The 21798-nt window shown below is 35.0% G+C and overlaps 1 protein-coding gene across 2 annotated transcripts in view; it reads right to left on the reverse strand.

Annotated features, from left to right (window-relative positions):
• Positions 1-21798, reverse strand: part of CTNNA3 (catenin alpha 3) — a 2053326-nt gene that overhangs the window by 592905 nt on the left and 1438623 nt on the right. For both annotated transcript variants that reach the window (XM_069101886.1, XM_069101885.1), the window contains exon 12: positions 1570-1770. In XM_069101886.1, coding sequence (XP_068957987.1) covers positions 1570-1770 — 201 coding nt within the window. The remainder of the gene's footprint in view (positions 1-1569; positions 1771-21798) is intronic.

Raw genomic sequence — 21798 nt, forward strand, 5'->3', positions numbered from 1 at the left:
AGAATTATCAAGACAGAAACAGATCAAGTAGACAGATTTCCAAACTGTCCAACCATTACATCCATACCCAGTCAACATCTGGGTTTCCACATCTGGGTTTTTCAAAGCCAGGGGGGCCCTGGACAACGGCTTCCCAGAATACAGATCAAATCACAGAACACTTCTCAAAGTGAGCCCCCAAAACAAAGCCTCACATCAGGGCTTATATAGCCTTCTCCTGGCCCAGAGAATGTAACAACCTTATTGACCCACTGGCCAATCAAAAAGTATCTACTGAAAAACAAGCCTCCCTCCCCAGGCTTCAGGTGCACTTTAGCCTAGGGGCAGGGAAGATCTTCCAAATTTGCATTCCCATTACACCACAGGGGCAGATCTAAATTCTGGGTCTCCCATTTCTTCCTTGAATATTCTTTTTTTTTTTTTTTAAAGCAATCAGGGTTAAGTAACTTGCTCAGGGTTACACAGCCAGTTATTTCTGGGTGTGGTACTGAGTATCTGAGCCCGGATTTGATCCCCAGGTCATCCCCACACTGGAGCCAGTGCTCTTACTCTCTGTGCTACCTGGCCACCCTTTGAACATTCTTTACACTCCATGTGTGAAAAAGCTTAATCTCTACTATGTAGAGATTGCCCAAGAGAAAGGAGGCTTCTCTGGAATAGGTGAATATGCCTCGGCAGCCTACATACTTAACAATAGATAAGAAAGGCATTACATAATTATGCTGGATGAAGGAGAGGTTTCCATGGCACCAAGATATTGGCAAATAAGTCTGCTGCCTTTTACCTTGTTTGGGCCACAACAACACTGTTGTGTTCAGTTTTCTATGGCCACATTTAGTAAAGGCAATCAGAATGGTGAAGGGCCATAAGGTCATGTCAGTGGAGGTCTGTTAAAGGCACTAGGGAGCTTAGAGCAGAAAAGAGGAGACTGGCAGGGTTCTAGACAGGTTACAATCCTCCTTAATGCTAGTCCTTGTCCTCTTTTGGTTAGCTGCCATCTGCCTTATTTGCATATAGTTGTTTGCATGGAATCTCCCTCTATAAACTGGGAGCCCCTTGGGGAATGGTATATTTTTGCCTTTATATTCTTAGTCCTGAGCAAAGTATCATGCTCTTAGTAACCACCATATAAATGTTTCTTGACATCATTTTCTCTTCATGATCCCAGAGGGTAGAATTACAAACAATAAATGGAAATTTCTGAGGGAAAATTGGTTTTATCTAAGGATACAAGTACCTGTCAATTAAAAATATCCCCAAATAATTCAACCTCTCTCAGCCTCAGTTAAAAAAAAGTGAGATTGGAATAAATGTCCTCTAAGCTGCCACTCCAAAACTTAAGCATTAATGTTTCATAGAAGCCTATGCATCCTATCGAGAAGACAATGTTTTACTTCTATAAACCCATTCATCTCATGATCGTAGGATGCAGCTATGCACCAGATAGAGCTGTCATCTATGACAGAAGTGTAGCATAGGCTTCAGTTATCTCTTCTTTTGATATTGTATGCATATTGTACAAGAAAAATAAGACAGGAAAATCAACTGGTATCATAACCCGGGACTTACCAGTGTTGGTAAGGTAGCCAACATTCTTTAGAACTCCTTCAGTGTAAGCCCCAGGCTCATAACTGTCCATTTCTCCCATAACGATGTGAGCAACTCTTGCAGCCCGTCCTTTGATTGCACCAGCAGCACGGTCTAAATTGTCAATATCCTGGTCTCTTAGAGCAATGATACACTTGTTGACATCCTCCAGGATGTGGCTCTCTGTCAACACAAAGGAGGCAGGTGTTAGGGTTGGGGTGGGGGGGGGTTCCCAACTAAAGTCACACATGCATGAAAATATCTAGTATTTATAGAGTGCCTTACAGGTTTGCAAAGCACTTTATATATTTTGTCTCATTTCATCAAAATCATGAATTGAGAGGATTCTTATACACCAAAAAAGCCAATGGGAGAGAGGGAGGGAGGGAGGGAGGAAAGGAGGAAGGAAGAGGGAGAGAGAGGTAGACAGAGGGAAGGAGAGAGAGGGAAGGAGAGAGAGAGAGAGAGAGAGAGAGAGAGAGAGAGAGAGAGAGAGAGAGAGAGAGAGAGAGAGAGAGAGAGAGAGAGAGAGAGAGAGAGAGAGAGAGAGAGAGAGAGAGAATGAACATGGCAAAGAAAGATCAATGGCAATAAATTTAAATTATTTTCCCCTGACTTTTCAAAGGAAATTTTTATTTATTATAACCCTTTTATAACCCTTTACAATCTTGTTACACTCTATCTGTCTTGTTTCATATATATTATGAAAATATTCACTTTTTGAATTCCTAGTTGTTAAGCCTGCGATCCTTTTAATAAAGGAATAAAATATTTTCTGACTCTTCCCGAGAAAATAGACATACTATTAGTTCATCAAGGAATAAAAATAATGATAGGAATAACAACATTCTTAATATGAAAAAGGAAAAGAGTAAAGGTTACCTAATATTCCTTAAAATATTCCTCCCAAATAAATAAAGCAATATAGCAAGCTATATTTATTTAATATTCGATTATGTTAGGGATATGTGATTTTTAATGTGGGAACCTCCTGGCATGGGAAGATCTTCCAGCAACACAGGTTTTGTCATGTCTATGAACTAATGGATATGCCTTAGGAAGTAATTAAGACACAAAGGTATTAAGTGATTAAGTATAGAATTCATACTTACTAAAGTAATAATAGAAGAAAACAAAAGGAAGTGTAGAAGGCAGCCAAAATTTTTATAATCATTCAATATTATGCATATGTACACATGCAAATAACTATTGAAAATTTTTATGAAATGTTTTCTTGCCTTATTTGTATATTTCAGGTTACTGATGATTAAATTCCCAACATAAAAGACATTTTTAAAAATCTTAAGATTCTCTTTCAAATAAAAAGTAAACATTCAATTTATCAATTACAAGGTAATATCAATTTGGAAATGAAATTATTATGCTGATATAGTGCAGCTCATAAGGTTTATGTGGAATAGCTAGTACCCAGTGGGTACCCAAAAGCAAATACTTATTAATTAGTGGAAAATGAGTCACTAATTAAGATTTACTCACATTTTTGTAGGGTTATTACAAGTCTTTCATAATCTGGTTACAAATCACTTTGCTAGCCCTATTTCATATTACTCCCCTTTCAGCAGTATATTCCAGCCAGATTTCCCACCTAGGGGTTTACTAGTCATAATATGCATGCTATCTCCTACCAGAGAGAACCCCTAGGAGTTTAGTGTTTAGTGAACCCCTAGCAGTAAAGGAATAAAAACTCCTTGTGTTCACAGAGGTCTAAAATATATTAGTTCCTCAGTCCCTCTGAGTCCCCAAACTTGCCTTCAAGAGGATATTCAATTATCACTTCCCACTCAGGGTTCTTCATCACAATGCCCCCCCCCCTCCATTTCTGGACATCTTTTCCTTCTGAAATTGCCACACCCCCAAGAAATTAGAAGCTCTAGGCAGATAACATTTTTTTCTTGTCTCTATGTCCAGAATATACCCAACACAATACCCAGGGAACCTCTCCCCCAACTTCATGCAGCAGCTGTCCCAGTAATGTCCTAATACCGTCTGCTTTGGTCTCTCCCACTCTCTTGGTCTTAAAAAAATCCCATACTGGATTGTTTTCTTCCAATTTACACAAAGCACAAAAATGCTTATTATAGATCTATACTATAGTGATTCAGCATGCAGTAGTGGACTGAAAAGCACCTGGATTTGGAGTACGAAAAAAAAGGGAGTTTAAATCTGAACTCTGTTCTTTAATACTGAGTGACCCTGGAGCAATTGCTTAATCTCTCCATGATTCAGTGCTCACCTTAAAAATGGGTATAACCGGGGGCCGCTAGGTGGAGCAATAAATAGAGCACTGGTGCTGGAGTCAGGAGGATGTGAGTTCAAATCCAGCTTCAGACAGTTAACCTTTATTAGCCGTGTGACCTTGGGCAAGTCACTTAATCCCAATTTCCCTGCCTTCCCTCCTCCAAAAGGGAAAAAAAAAAAGATCTGATTCTACCCCAACTATGTATAATGTAGAGGAAAGGATCAAGTGAGATGATGGATGAAAGATAACATATAAAAACTGAGAGAACATCAGCTATTCTCATTATATTTCCATTTTGCTCAGAGATTGCATCTTCTCTTTAACTCTTAAGAGACTTGCCAGTGTGAGTTTCTGTTTCTTAATACTGAAGTCTACCAGAATAAAGTTGTACAAATTCAATTTCCTTGGATCCTTAACTAAAAATATGGACACATTGTCTATTTAAATGAAATCTGAAATTCATCTTCCAAGGAAACAGATTAGGGAACAGTTGTATGGGCATTCAGAGAGTTGCTTTGGGGATTTCTCATTTTGCTTTTCTCCACAAAGACCATCGGCCGAAATGTCAATCAATTTTCTTTATTCTCTAGAACTGATACTCTACTGCCAGTAGTTTCTCAATCTTCATGCAACATTTTTGCCCCACAAACTTCTCAGCTTTTTTTTTAAATGCATGAAATAAAATACACAAGATTGCAAAGGAAACCAGATCTATTGAAATGCAGTGGTCAAATTTAAATAAAAAAGTTCATGGACCACTGGTTAAGGATTCTCTTACATGAACAAGCTTAATGGAAAAAAGAAAATGAATCATTCAATGGAAAATTATAATTGCAATAAAATCTGGAATTTTCATTCCACAAAGACTTAGTTGGAAGGCAATGCAGTAGCCTTCAATTCTAACCTCTACTTACAATCAGTCCTTCTAATAAGCATCCCCCACAAGTGGTTTTACGGGCTTTCCTTGAAAACCTCCAAAGGGAGAAGCCAACTCTCTTCTGAGCCAGCTATTCCACTTTCGACCAATTTGATTCAATGCAACAAAGATACATGAAACACCTACTAAACACAGTTGTGTGATTGGTGTTTATCATGAAGTTTTTTCTAATATTTAATCTAATTGCCTTTTTTCAACTCCCCATTCCCTGCTTTATTGCCCCTGTTGCACCAATTAGAATGTATCTAATATCCCTTTATTTACATGGGACAATCCTTCAAATATTTTAAGACAACTAGCACATCTTGAAGACAATCGCAAATCCAACCAGAGAAGCTTCAAAACAGACTTTTTTCTAGGTAATTTTTCTTCCTATGAATTATGCAAAGATGATACAAATCATGTTTGTTCACACTGAATGTTTGGCTCTCTTCCCTTAGGGATCATATAGTTTACAAACTGCAATGTGTTATAAGTTATGCATATTCTACATCAACTCCAAAATATAGTTGGTGTGTTGTGTTTATAGCCTGTATAATGATATGCAGTACATATGTCATCTGAATGTAAACCTCGTGAGAACAGGGAGTGTTTCACTTTTGCCTTTGGGCCCTCAGTGCCCTGCACATAGTAGGTTCTTCATAAAAGTTTACTAATTTGCATTAAAAGAAAGCAGAAATCTAACATTATCAACATTCCTGTCTATTTCTGTAATTTGGTATGAGTGGAAAATGCCTACTGTTTCTGTATAACTGTCATGTTCAAATGTTGTGAAGTTGACTTGAGAAAATGTTGAGAAAAGCAAATTTCCTTAAAGATAGATTAATTAAGTCATCTATTTACAAATAAAATTCCAAGAAAACTGACTAGAGTGAATTCAAGAGGTAGACAGTGTTCAACCCCAATTTTAAAACAGTGTGCTCTAAGAAAGAGAAGAAAAAATTAGGATGTTATGTGTTCATGTTTTAATTTCTCTCAAAGCTGATGTGACATGCATTGCATGGGAGTTACAGTCCAGAACTAAGACTCCCTAAGGTTCCAGTCCAGAAATGACTCCATTTGGGATTTGGGGGTACAGGGTTATACATCCTTTGAAGAGAAAATGTTCCCAATCAACTCTGATTGGTCACACTGGGAAGTGGGCTATATTAATATGAAGTCTTGAGTAAGTGACTTAGATCAGATAATATTTTCAACAGGGACTGATATCATCCCAATATCTGAAGAGAAGAAATACCTGTTCTATCTGACCAGCCTCCCCATCCTACCAGAGCACTGACAATCTTGGGCTAGGTACACAGAAAATCTGTCTCCACTCAAGCAGTTTCCAATGCAATCTCATTAGCAGTAATGTATTTGCGAAGAGCTTAAGACCAAGAGATTGGGGGTGGGAGGGCAGGGAGGGGTGACAATCTGAGAATCATTTTTCACAATAGAAAGATCCTTGGACATCTGAAAAAATATTTTGATGAATATTGGAATAAGTCCAAAAGAATGTATAGAGCTCCTTGTATTAAATATGTGAAAACACTATGACAAATTTCACAGCATAAGATACTTCAATAATTTTCACAGAATCTCTGCATTGGAAAAGACTTCAGTGGCCATTTAACAAGAACAAAGATCAGGACAACAATAATAGCTTGCATTTAGACATCGATTTAAGCTTTACAAAGGCCTTGACACCTATAACTCATTTGATCCTCTCAACCATCTGATAAAGTACCCCCATTTTATAAATAAGGAAACAGACATAATGAGGAAGTTTCTCACTCAGGGTCACAGAGTTAGTAAGAATATGAGACAGGATTTGAACTCAGGATTTGTTGATGTCAAGTCCCACATTCAAGTCCACTGTGCCACTTATCTGCCTAGTCCTGCTTATATACAAAGATGAGTCACTAAGGAGAAATTCCACACAAAGTGTCATTTAACCATTGCTTGAAGACATCTAAAGAAAGTTTGGGTTTCTTATTGGCTTGGATATTTTGACACATGCTAGCAGTAATGACTTCCTAAAAGACTGACAAATAAAGTATTAGAAAAGGGGTAGGGGACAAGTTGTATGCTGAAAACTAGAAGAGATGTCAAAGACCAATTATTCTATCTCCCTCATTTTTAAGAGAAATTGAGATTAAAATAATTTCAATGACCTGCCCAAGGTCACATGGGTGCTAATAAACAAGTCACATTTGTGAAATAAAAACTCCCAGGAGGTAGCCAATGAAAGCACTTTTATAGCTTCTACTACTCCAAAAATATAGGTTTGTAGCAATAGTTTCTTCTATTATGGACTGAATGCTTTGACCTGGACACCTCTGCTTTTATAAGGAAGAGTCAATCCAGTAGGGGAAGAAATAACACAAAGGTGAAATAACCATTTGGTCTTCAACTTCTTCCCAGTAAGTAACACAAGGGTAACTGTGATTTTTTTGTTTGTTTGTTTGTTTTACTGATCAGTTAGGGAAAGAAAAACAACTATTACCACAACTACTTGGGGTACAATACAATGTAATTGGGCAACATATGACCTTTCCCCTACACTCCTCACAGCACAGGACACTGGAAATGCTTGCCAAGTTTCTAGCCAGAAGATGACCTCCATATGGAGATACCTAAGTGTATTCACAGGACATCATTGCATCTTTCAGGTTTGTTTTCTGTTATGATGCCACACAGAACAAAAACCGGGAATTTCCCAATGTATTGATATGTTAACAGATTTTCAGTAAATCTACTTGGCTTTTTTGATAGATTCTGGTGTTCAATTTAATTCAGCAAATATATCTTAAGTACCTAGCATACTCATGGCACTGTGCCAGGCACCAGGGAAACAAAACCTCATAAAGTATATTTTTAGTATTTAAAATCTTCAGTATTTTCTATTACAGAAGATAATTCTCCTAAGGATAAACAATAAGCAGGATAGTTCCATGGAAAGAACAATGGAAATGAACTCGAAGGATGTGAGTTCAAATCTGATTTTGCCACTTAATGGGTAATCTTGAATGTCACTTCACTTCCTGAGGGTCAGTTTCCTCATTTATAAAACAACAGAATTGGGCCTGTCAGATTCTCTCTAGATCTAAATTCATGAACCTGGGTAAACAAATTCAAATCAACCCAACAAAACATTAAACTCCTAAATTATGCATGCCACTATGTTTAGTACTAAAGAAACGTAGTTAAAAATGGTACCATTCCTGATCTCGAGAAGTTTCTATTCTAACTGGCCTGGATGGAAAACACATGATGAAATGTCACTGGATTAGATATATATAGCTGGAAACCTTTGAGTCCAACTCCCTAAATTTTTTTTTTCAGATGAGGAAATTGAAATACAAACTAATTGACTCGTCTAGATTCAAACAGCTGAAAAACATCTGAGCCAGAAGTGGAGCCTCGTGTCTTCTTGATGCCAAGTCTAACATTCTCTCAATGCCTTTAGGGAACCTCAATCTTGTCCATACAATCATATGACAGACTAAAAATTAATAGTAATATGAATAGTTGTTATACATTTTTTTAATGTTAACAAAGTACTTTCGATGTGTTACCTCAGGTGTTCCTCACCACAATGATGAAAGCGAGGTACTATTACTATCCCCATCTTATAGATGAGGAAACTGAGTCTGAAAAAAGTTAAATGACTATCCAAATTTGCACAGCTAGTAATGTCAGGGGTGGGGTTTTACCATAAGATTGTTCATTCAAAGTAAAGCACTCTTTCTGCTACCTTCTACTCCTTTAATCAAAGTCTGTCTTTAAAAGCTAAGGATGTCGACCATCTACTTTCTCCCCGAAACAGTATAAGTCAGGAAAGATGTCCAATAGAGTGATCACTGTCAATTCTCTTAGCTCCCATAGATTCATATGTTTCATTGGGAGAATAGAGAAGATGACTTCTGAGGTTGTACTATTTTTGGCTTCTAGCCAGGTAGTAGTAGTAGAAGTAGTAGTAGTAGTAGTAGTAGAAGTAGTAGTAGTAGTAGTAGTAGTAGTAGTAGTAGTAGTAGTAGTAGTAGTAGTAGTACTGGTGGTGGTGGTGGTGGTGGTGGTGGTGGTGGTGGTAGTAAAAATAGTAGTAAAAACTTTACCATAGTATATACTTTATTGGCCGTTTTAAACTGAATGTTCCTGGGACACCTCCCACTCAACCTTTCCAAAGCTGAGCTCATTATCTTCTCCAGTTTTTCTAAAAAATTCCATCCCATCCTTCAAACTGAACTATTTATATTAAAGGTATGACTATCTTCCAGTCTCCCACATTTATATTCTTTGTATTATTCTTGACTCCTCCATCTCTCTCACCCCACCCATTCTTATTTCTTATAATTTCTATGTTTTCTCATTATGCATTCACCTTCTAATCTCTGGTGAGATGGTGACCACTTTAGTTCAGAACCTTGCTATGTTGGTTAGGTCAAGTCAAATTGATGTTCTCTCTGTTTCTCATATACTGTTCTCCATTTCCCATCTTAGTGACTAGAGAGACCAATGGTATTAGCAACTGGGACAGTGAAAGAGGCTAATCTTTTCGGTCTTCTTCATATGTCTGAAATGTTCATGTTTGTTGTTTGTCAAGTTCTCACTTTTGTTAAAAAGGAAGCCTTAAAAAATGAAAAATCTTGTCCATATTTCTCAAAGAATTTATTTCACTAGGGTCAATGAACCAAGTGAAATTCATTAATAGACTGAAAAAGGCAATTTGGTAGGATGTTCACCTGGGATCAGAACTTGAATATGCTGAGTGGGGCGGGACATAGAACTTCCAGACTCAAGTGGTTATATGGTCACATTGTCACCCCCCTGACATCTGGAAATGAAGTTTACTCATTATAGTAATAGAGGGAGAAATCAACCATGATTAAAGGTAGCTAATGAATCCCACTAGTAGAATGGTTTCAAACCAGCTGAGTATGAGTGAGATAATTATTCAAAAGTAGGATATAAACCATTCAGGGTCCAGAGACATAGAGCGTTGGTAAAATGAGTGACATACTTTCCAAGGTGGGCCATGAAACTACATTGAATCTGAGGGAACGAATGTTTGGAAAACATGAAGAGAAGAGAGGTAAGTGTAAAGTTAAGCTTGGTCCTATGTGCTAATATAAATAGAAAAAGAAGTAAAGCATTTTCATTGAGGGAAATGAGAAACCAGAAGAATTTGCTAACCTAAGTGTTGAAAGTGATATCAGAGATGTTATGAAGAGAGGAAAAAAAATAAGATTTAGCAACTTATTGGATACATGGAGTAAGTGTGACTGACAAGTTAGGAATAACACTAAGACTGTAGGTCTGCATTACAGGGAGAAAGTGTTGCCTTGAAGAAGAATGTGGTACCCAAAAAGAATATTTGGCAGGAACACAGGTTGCCATAGCATTTATTTATTTATAACTAAATTTTTAATTAAATTGTTTATAATTAAAAATGATATCTGATATCATTAACCCATGTCCTCCTTAAACTCATTATGGAATATAGTACTATAGATGTGCTTTGCCTAAGACTGAAGACAGTCAGATGTTCATGTCTCTAGTTTTTCCACAGAAACAGGCCAAGATTTCATTAACTTTTTGAATAGCCCTTCACTTGGCATAGTGGAGTGGATAACTCCATATTTAATTTCCCAACTCATAGCTGAAGCTTTCTAGCTTGGTAGATAGGGCTTGCTCAAGCCTTGAATTCTTATTTACTAGACTTTCCTAACCTAAATTCACCTTTGGGTCCAATGAGGCCCTGGAGAGGGATTTTGATGAAGTAAAATTGATAATCACTATGAAATCATTAAGTGACTAGTATGGCCTATGATCTTTCCTTATCCAGGTAACCCGAAGTCTCTCCAAAGGACATCCTCAATATTTACTTTGGATTCAGTACTGAGGACATTTCCCAATAATGGGATTACATGTAAAAGACAGCTAAGAGAACCATGCCATTCTAAAGACAGACTGAGTCCTTATTAACAACGTGCTCAAAGACTTTATCAGAACTTGGGGCTACATTTTACAACAAATAAAGCACATATTTATGAAGTAGTTCAGAGAATTGAAGACAACTTGCAGGAAACACAGGAAAACTATAAAATATTGCAGTATATGGGCAAGATTAGAAACTGTGTTTCCAGGAAATAAATATCTACTAATTTCAGGAAAACCAATACTAAAGATGTCAATCTGGTTTGTGCTGGGAATACAAATTGTGCGGAAAATAAAGAAGATGTATTTCTAGTAGTAAGAGAGGGTGAGAGTGATTAAAAAGGTGTATAACAAGAGATTTGGAGCTTACAGAAACTTAAAGATCAGATAATTTAGCCCTTAATTTTATGGTTGATGAAACAGCCTAGGGATATGACATGACATACCTACCATCACACAAGTAATGACAAACAAAAAGACTTATAATAATATATTCCAAAAAGGGTCTAATGAACTGACAGATAATGCATATGAACAATTTTATCCATAGGATAAGAGATTTAGAGCTGGGAGGCACCTCAGAGAATGTCTAATCTGAGATTAGAAATGAAGAGATTAAATCATGGAGAGAAATATGACTATCATAAGATTATTTTTCTTAAATGAAAAACGGGAGCATTTGAATCCAGGTTTTCTCTTTCTAAATATAAAATCTTTTTCATTAAGTTATATTTTAGCCCAAGAAAAGCTGGGTGGTGCAATGGATACAGAATTGGGCATGGAATCAAGAAGACCTCAGTTCAAAACCAGCCTCAGTCACTTACTAGCTATGTGATACTGGGTGAATCACTTAGCTTCTGTTTACCTCAGTTCCCTCATCTCTAAAATGAGTTAATTATAGTACCTACCTCACAGGGTTTTTGCAAGGCTCAAATGAGATGATAACTGTAAAGCACTTAGGACACTACCTGACATATAGTCAAGTACACAAATGTTAGCTATCACTATTGCTATTAATCATTTTTGTGATGGATAATTATCCTATACATAATACTATTCCTTAGTTATGACTCTATCCAATAAACCACAAATCTAGCTGAATATTTAAAAATTAAAGACTTGAGATGTGAATGGAAGAAACATTACAGTGAAGAGGAGGAGGTGGAGAGATGGTAGTTTTAGAACTTTATTCTCACCAAAACTAAGTTAAAGTATGAATATCATATCCATCTAAAGGGGTATATAAGTCTTCTAAACTTCAGAGAAAAAGGAGGGAGAGAGGATAAGATAAGAGAGGGACTTTTAGAAAGGTGTGCAGAATAAGAAACAAGAGGATAAAGGGAGGGGATAAAGTAGGGACTCAGTGAGATAAGTAGTTTAAGAAATAGTAGGGAAAAGGTATATAAGGAATAAGAGTTTAAGGAATAAAGAATAGTAAGAGATAAGCGATAAGAGAAGAGAAGCAGGGAGGGACATTTAGAAGCAATACAGATTGGGGTGGCTAGGTGGCACAGTGAATAGAGCACCAGCCCTGGAGTCAGGAGTACCTGAGTTCAAATCTGGCCTCAGACACTTAAAACAAAAACTAGCCATGTGATCTTGGGCAAGTCACTTAACTCCAACTGCCCTCCAAAAAGCAAAAAAAGAAGAAGGAATACAGATTAAAGAAGAAATGGTTAGAAATAAATAGGACATCTGAGGAGGGATAGAGTAAAAAGGGAGTGTGAATAGGAGAAACAGTGAAGAAAAATAGGATGGAATATATAATTAGTAAATTATAACTTTGAATGAGAATGAGATGAATTCACCCATGAAATGGATAGCAGAATGCATCAAAAAACTAGAATCAAGCAATATGTTGTTAACAAGAAGCATATTGAAAAATAAGAAATACATAAAGAGTAAAAAGGGGACTGTAATAGAATGTATTATGCTTCAATTAATGCAAAAATATCAAACCAGAGGTAGCAATCATGACTTCAGACAATTATAAAGAAAATAGATTTAATTTAAAGAGCTATGCAGAGTAGCTACATCTTGATGAGAGGTACCCCAGATAATATTAAAATACTAGTACTAAACCTATATGTACCAAATACTATACCATCCAAATTTTTAAAGGAAAAGCTAAATGAATAAAACATAGAAATAGAGAGCAAAACTATAATAGTGGGGAACTTCAACTTTCCTGTCTCAGAACTAGATAAATCTAACCAAAAAATAAATGAATAAGAAAGAAGTCAAGCAGATGAAGAGAATCTTACAAAAGCCAGATGATAGATATCTGGAGAGAGAAATATGGAAATAGAAAAGAACATGCCTTTGTTTCTCAGTGGTATATAGAACCTACACAAAAACTGACCATGTATTAATGCATAAAGATTTTATAGTTATTATAAAAATATTAAATGCCTCATTTTCAGATCATAACTAATTAAAATTATATTTAATAAGGTACCATGGAAACATCGATTAATTGGAGACTAAGTAACTAATCTGAAAGAATGAGTTGAAGGTGAGTTAAAAAAAACAAATGATAGAAAAATAAATAATTTTATTGAAGAGATTGATAATAATGAGACTACATGCAAAAACCTAGGGGATATAGCAAAAACAATAATTTGGAGGAAAATTTATCCCTCTGAATGCTTAAATAATAAAAGAGAGAAAAAGCAGATTAGTGAATGCATTAAAAAAACTAGAAAAAGAACAAAATAAAAAGCCCACATTCAATACCAAATACAAAATAGGAAATCCTAAAAATTAAAAGCAATGTTTTTTAAATGAATGTAAAAAGCACTGAATTCATTAAAAAAGCTAGGAGTTGGTTCTATGTAAACAGGTTACACAATAAATAAACCATTAGTTAATGTTATTTAAAAAGAGAGAAGAAAATTCAATCACTATTATAAAAAAATGAAAAAAAGCTAATATACCAATGATGAAGATGAAATCAAAGCAATTATTTGGAGTTATTTTGTTCAATTATATGGCAATAAATTTAACCATTTAAGTGAAATGGAAGAATACTTAGAAAAGTATAAACTGCCTAGATTAACAGAAGAGGATAAAATATCTGAATAAACTTATTTTATGGGGGGAAAAAAGCAAGTGAACAACCCATAAATGAATTTCCAAAAGGGAAAAAAGCATTAGGAAAAGATAGATTTAAAAGTGAATTATACCAAACATTTCAAAATCAAATAATTACAATATTAAATGAATTATTTGGGATAATAGAAAAAAAGGAATCATCCAACTACTTTTATTTTAAAAAAATTAAAACATAGCACTGAAACCTAAACTTAGAAGACTAAAAAGAGAGAATGGAAATTAAACATTAATTTCCCTATTGAAGATGGATGCAATAATCCTAAATTAAATACTAGCTAATAGATTACAACAATATGTCATAAAGATTATACATTGTGAACAAGTGGAGTTATACCAGGAAAGCAGGACTAGTTTACTATAAAGACAACTATCAAGATAATTGATTTTATCAATAATAAAAGTAACAGAAATAATCATATCAATAAATGCAGGCAAAGTTTTTATTTTTATTTTTTTTTTACAAAATACAATATTCATTCTATCTAAAACACTTGAAAGCATAGATATAAATATTTTCCCTCAAAATGATAAGAAGCATATACCTAAAATGATCACCAAGAATTATTTGTAATGAGGATATTCTAGAAACTTTGCCAGTAGGATTAGGAGTGAAAAAAGTATACCCATTATCATCAATCTTATTCAAAATTGTATTAAAAATGCTAGCAATAGCAATAATAAAAGAAGAAAATAAAGAATCAGCAATAATAAAACTCTCTCTATATATATATGTATGTATATATATGTATGTGTATATATATATATGTATATGTATTTATATATGACATACTTGGATAATTCTAGAGATCCAACTAAAAACTTAGTTGAAACAATTTTAGCAAAGCAGCAGGATATAAAATAAATGCATGTAAGAAATCAGCATTTCTATATATCACCAACAAAATTATTCAAGGAGAGATAGTAAAAGATGCCACATTTAAAATAACCATAAACACATAAAATACCTGGAAGTATACCTGTCAAGACAAACCCTGGAACTACATGAACATAATTATAAAACACTGTTTTGTATAAATAATATCAGATTTAAATAATTGAAGTAATATTGTAAATGGGAAGGCAGAATAAATGTAATAAAAATGACAATTCTACCTAAACTTATATATTTATTCAATATCATTCCAACTGAATGACCCTGATTATTTTATTGAAGTATAAAAAATAATAAAATACAATTGGGAGAACAAAAAGTAAAAATTATAAAAGAAATCAATGGAAAACAATAAATGGAAAAATAATGGAACAATGTCTACAAGCTCTTAGACTGTATTATAAGATGGTAGTTATCAACATTGATACTGGATAAGAAATAGAAAGATGTATCAGTGGAACATAGTATATATAGAATACACAGTAGTAAATGATTATAGTAATCTTGTGTTTGGCAAATGTAAAGATCTAAGCTTTTGGGATAAGAATATACTATTTGATAAAATTGTTGGTAAAGTTGAAAGTCTGGCAGAAACTATGTATAGACCAGTATCTTACACCATTTACCAAGATAAGGTCAAAATGGATACATGACCTAGACAAAAAGGGAGATGTCATAATTAAATTAGAAAAAAAAACCTTAGAACTTATTACCCATCAAACATAAATAGGTGATGAATTTATGAAAAAAAACAGGAGATTAAAATCATTGAGATATAAAATAAATTATCTGGATTACATAAAACTAAAAAGGTTTTGTACATATAAAATCACAACATTTGAAGGCAAGCAAGAAATTGGGAAATTTTGTGGACAGTTTCTCAAATAAAGGGATTATATCTCAAATACATAGGAAACTTTCCAAAATCTATTTTTAAAAAGAATAATTTCTCAATTGATAAATGGTAGAAGGATATGAATAGGCAGATTTCAATAAAGAAATTAAAAAAACCTATATATTCTTATAAAAATGTTCTAAATCACTGTTGATTAGAAGAACACAAATTAAAACAATTTTGAGATAGGATTTCACACCTATCAGATCAGCTAAAATGATAGAAGGGGAAAATGATAAATGCTGGAGGGGATGTGGAAAAATTGGTACAATAATACACTGTTGGTACAACTATGAACTGATCCTCCAATTTTGGAGAGCAATCTGGAATTATGCCCAAAAAGTTATAAAACTGTGTATGTACCCTTTAACCCATTAATACTACTTTATTTCTCTTTCCCAAGCTGATCAGTGGGAAAATGTAAAATAACATATATGTTCAAAAAATGTAGAATCTCTCTTTGTGGTGGTAAAGAACTTGAAATTGGGAGAATGCCCATCATTTGGAAAGTGGCAAAAGAAGTTGTGGTATATCATTGTGATAGAATAACACTGTGCTGTAAGAAATGATGAGCAGGCTGATTTGAAAAACACAGAAAGACTTGCATGATACAATGAAGAGTAAAATGAGCAGAATCAAGAAAATGTTGTAATAGCAATATTATTCAAAGAATATTCAAGGATGACTAAAATATACTGAATGTTATAGATATCAAATCAACTACAAAGGACCTATGAAGGAAGATGATATCTACCTCCAGGGAATGAACTGATAAGTAGAAGTATTCATGGTATGATGTTATAGAGATACAGACAGATAGGTAGATCTATCTATCTGTCTGTCTATGTATATATCTATATTTACACATATAGTTATTGACATATTCTACTACCCATTTCCATTTCATGAGTGGCTTCATCCCATTCTACTTCAAAGTTATCATTCTTTGCCCATTCAAAGGGGATGTGTGTGTTTGTGTGTGTGTGTGTGTATGTGTGTGTGTAAGAGAGAGAGAGAGAGAGAGAGAGAGAGAGAGAGAGAGAGAGAGAGAGATGGTGGTCTCTAGCATGGGATGGTGAGGGAGGCAAAGTTTGCAACTTAAAATGTAACAAAAAATGAATTTAATTTCATTTTTAAAAGGGAGAGTATATGAAATTCACACACATGAAATTCATCACAAGTTGTTAATGACTCCAAATTGATATAATTATTCAATTAAAAAGCATTTATTAAGTGATGATTTTGCAACAGACATTTTGCTAGTCACTGGAGTTATGAATTAAAAAATGAAGCATTCACTGACCTCAAGGAACTTACATGTGATAAGGGGTATAAATAACATAAGATCATAGGATCAAAAATTTGAACTCAGGTCTCCCTAACTCTACTCCAGAGCTCTATTTGTTGTTGCATATCACTAACTTTACTATATACTAAGTTATAGCATAGAAGGATGATAGAATTATAGCTTTAGAGATAGAAAGGTTTTGGGGGGTCTTCTAACTCAACTGATCATTTTACAAATGAAGAAACTGAGACAGAGAAATACTAAATACAATATGTGTGTGTATTTGCACAAGAAATATCAAAGCCAGACTTTGAACCCATTTCTACTATCATTTGTACTGAAAACATGAGAACCTGAATTAAGATGGTTCCAGTTGGAACAGTGAGGGGAGGAATGAGAGTGATGAAAGGAAGGTAGGAAAGTGAGGACTTAGTAACAGAATCTCTATCAACTCAAGAATGTTCATATCAACCCCAAATTTTTGCCTAGATTCTAGCCTGTTGGTCTCTTTTCCCCATGGATTTACTTGCATGAGTATACATAGGCAGGCAAGAATGAATGAGGAAGGGGCAGCCAGGTGGCTCAGCAAGAAAGAGCACCAACCCCAGTGTTGGGATAATCTGGGGATCAAATCCAAGCTCAGATACTTAGCACCACACCCAGAAATAACTGGCCGTGTAACCTTGAGCAAGTTACTTAACCCTGATTGCTTAATAAAAACAAAAAAGAATGAATGAGGAAAAACAGAATGTTACATTATGGATTCCCACTATATTCATAGGCCCAAGGGATTGTAGACTTTGAAGTGAAAAACAACTTAGAATTTATCTACTTAACTCTCTTTATTTTAAACATGAGGAAATGAATTCTCAGAGAGGAAAAGTGCCTTGCCTAGGATAAAACAGCTAGTAAATGGCAGAGCCTAGATATAAATTTAATAAAAATAATGATAACCATTATTATTATAATTGGTATTATAATTTTTACTATTATTGAAGAAGCAAGGTAGTAGAGTAGATAGAGAAGTAGGGCTGGAGGCAGTAAGACTTGAGTCTTTCTGCCTGGCCCCAGAGACTTCTTAGCAATTCAGTAAGTCAACCTCTGCCTACTTCAGTTTTGTCAAGAGCGAATTGTGGATAATGCTGCCTACCTTTTATGGCCATTGTGAGAATCAAATGAGAATATTATAAAGTGCTTAGCATGGTGCCTGGTACAAAGTAAGGGCTTAAAAATGCTTATTCCTTTATCCCACCCCTATGGACATCAATGTTGCTGTCACTACTTCAATTGCTACTCGAAATCATTGACTATCTTTTGCTTTCCCTTGTATAATCAACATTTAATGCAGTGCTTGGTACATTGTAGGTTTTTAATAAGTTTTATTAACTGACTTCCCAATATAATTACCATTTTTCTCCAGTTATGGCTAGGTGGCACAAAAGATTCATTGTTAGATATGGAACTAGAGAGATCTCAGTTGTGGTGTGAATGTGGGCATATCACTTAATCTTTGCCAGCCCATTTCCTCTTCTGCAAAATTATTATAATGATATTACTTGGCTGTTCCTAGGGTTTCTGTGTTGATAGAATGAGAAAATATTTGAAAAGTGCTTTATATACCTTAAAGTATTATATAAGTGATTATTAATTGTAATATAATATATAAAATTGATAATATAATAATATTCCTTTTCTTACTCACTTTTATTCCATCTGTTTTTGAATGACTTGCAGAAGGCACTCCCTGTGCCACTCAGTTCTATTTAAATTTGGTGAAACAGCAATAAAGGGATTAAATCATGTATTCAGACTAGAAGAAGAAGTCACTATCAGACATGGAGTCTATGCTTGGTTCTTTGCTCAACACCAAGTTGTTGTCTTATATAGAGTATTTTAATGTGAAAATTGGCAGAGTCCACAGTCATATGTCCAACAATCTCAGTGATAACTTGGCTCTGCTTTCACTTAGAGCAAAAGGTAGGGCCGTTAAGAAGAAATGTTGGCAAGGCTTAAATATGATGAAGGAAGATGGCCCACAGAACAGAAGGCCATCTAATAAGGAAGCACAGTAGGTGTGGGTTGGATGAGGTGGTACAAGGAAGAAAATTAGGATAAAGTCAGACGGAAAGGAAAGGTGGCAGCTGAATCAGCTTATAGGATGTGAAGGTGGGGGAGTAATGAAAAGAACAATTTGGAAAATGAGGTGAATGAAACAAAGCTGGCTTTGTTTGCTCCTGCCAAGGCCAAAATGAAAGCACAGAAACAACCATCTTTTTAATGTTTTGGGGTTTTTTTCAGTTCTTGAACAAAACATGAGAAATTTTAAAGGAATGCAAAGAAACCAGTTGGCCCATCACAGCTTATTCCCCTTTTACTACTAAACCTCCCCTGTCACACCATCTAATCAAACCATCTTGAACAAATTCAGTGTTATTATCTCAGCAACCTTGCCTGGAAGGCCATTCCTCGCATTTAGGCATCTCTGCATGAAAAACAGATTCACAACATCTGTTCTGATTTCGTTTTCCTTTAATTTTCATTTTGTTGTCTTTTCCATTTTGTTGCCTTTTCCAATCGTGTTTATTGGGCTGAAAATAGTCGTTTGAACCAGCAGCTACTCTCTGTATTCCGCTGTATTTTTTTAGCTTCTGGGTCTATCTTTTAGCTTAAGGTAAGCAGCAAAAGGTAATTCTTGTGGCTATAATAGCCCTTAATGTTTCCCCAAAATTTCTAAAAAGCACCATAAGATCCACTTTTACAATATTCCCTGGATCAGTACCTTACGGGGGCACCAGTTAGTACTGCTGGATTTCTTTATATGAACCTCTGGCTTTAGGTTCCCCCCTCATTTTAGCCTCTAGAATCCTAATGTTTCTTTGGATTCCCACCCCACCCCCAGCTAATGGCCTGACATCATCTATTTTCTAGAAATGTAAACATTGTAGCTTTTTTAACCTCAGAAAACAGGAGGTATAGTATCTACTCAAAATGATGAATATGTACTTGAATTTTTACAGAGAAGGAGTTCGTAAATTAAAACATATGGGATCCCATATTCTATCATAATTCTGACAGAATACACATGAGAAAAAGGAGGAGGGGTAATTAACTTTAGAGAAGTGAAATAAAAGCATATTTTTTTATCATTTGGTTTTTACTGAAATACAAAATACACACACACACACATATCCAGTGGCAAAGACTCACGATTAAAAAGTTTTAAATGTCAAATACCTTATTTATCTCAATTATTATTAGAATAATTACAATCATTAAAACATTTGCAATGTAAATTTTTAAGAACAAGGATTTCCGCCCTTTTGTTTCTATATAGCTAGCATGTATCACTATACCTTATATACCTCAAGTGTTTAATAAATGCTTGTTCAACTTTTTTAATTGCAAAGGAGCTGTCCAAATAAAGTAGGGAAGAAAAAAATCATAGATTAGATAGACAGACTGACAGGCAGACAGACAGGAAGAGTTGGACATGGGTGAAAAAAATGAGATTATAACTATCGTGACTTTGGGCCAAACACTGTACCCAGCATTTTATAAATATTCGCCCTTCTTTATCCTCACGATAATCCAGGGAAGAAGGTACTATTGTGATCTCCATTTTATAGTTGAGGAAACTGAATTAAACATGTTAAATGACTTGTGCAGGTCACAGAGCTGATAAGTATCTGAAGTTAGATTTCAATTCAGATCTGCCTGAAATCAAGACCAACATTCTATCCACTGTAACACACACTTATGCAGAATGAAGTAAGCAGAATTAGGAAAATAATATTATCATGTATTATGATGAAGTTTTTCCCTAAAGGAGAATGAGAAAACACTACTCCCTCTCTTCTTTTCAGAATTGAAATATTTGAGGTTTGGAATAGTCTATATATTGTCTCTAACCCAGTTAATATGTTGATTATTTTTTTCAACTATTCTCTCTCTCCCCACTTTTGGAAGGGAGGGTTCTCTGAAAAAGGAAGGAATGAGATGTGCATTTGAAAGTGATGGTGAAGTGAAAACCAAAGATACCAATAAAATTATCAAAAATTAGGAATATAAATTTTTCTTATTCTGATTTTTACAAATGGAGGGACTGAGTTTCAGTAGTTTTAAAATCAATGCTCATAGCAATGTACTAACATAGTTCCCCATTCCTAGAATTTATACAGTTCTCTAAGACTTTTATATGCCATACTGGGACACTTAGGAGGCAGAGTGCATAGAAAGTCAGACTTGTGGTCAGGAAAACCTGAGTTCAAAGCCAGTTTCAGATACTTATCAGCTGTATGACCCTGAACAAGTCACTTAACCTTGTTTGCCTCAGTTTCTTCATTTGTAAAATAAACTGCAGAACGAAACGACAACCCACTCCAGTGTCTCTAAGAAAACACCAAATGGGGTCACAAAGAATCAGACAGAACTGAAATAACTGAACAACAATACATCATACTGTCCTCACAAAAACCTTCTAGGGTAGAAAATACACATCCTTAATCCATTTTATGCATTAAGGTTGCAAGCTAATACTATGAACTGAACAAGAGGGGGGAAAGAACAGAAAATTAAATTAGTTGTTTTCAACACATACATTTGGAATTTAGATAAAAGATGTTAATTGTCAAAGGAGTTTATTTTCTCAAATCTAGAACGACTCTCAGGAGCTATCAAATCCATCTACCTTGTTCTACAGAGGAAGAAACTGAGAACAGTAAAAGATATTACGTAACAATTGATTGGGGGCTGTTAAGAATAGAACTCACAGGGCAGCTGGTTGGTGCAGTGAATGCAGCACTGGCCCTGGAATTGGGAGTACCTGAGTTCAAATCCAGCCTCAGACACTTAACACAAAAACTGGCCATGTGACCTTGGGCAAATCACTTAACCCCAACTGACCTCC

Source organism: Petaurus breviceps, unplaced genomic scaffold (genome assembly GCF_028583685.1).
Source record: "Petaurus breviceps papuanus isolate PSGF00001 unplaced genomic scaffold, PetGlider_PUasm1.0 490, whole genome shotgun sequence".
Lineage (NCBI taxonomy): Eukaryota > Metazoa > Chordata > Mammalia > Diprotodontia > Petauridae > Petaurus > Petaurus breviceps.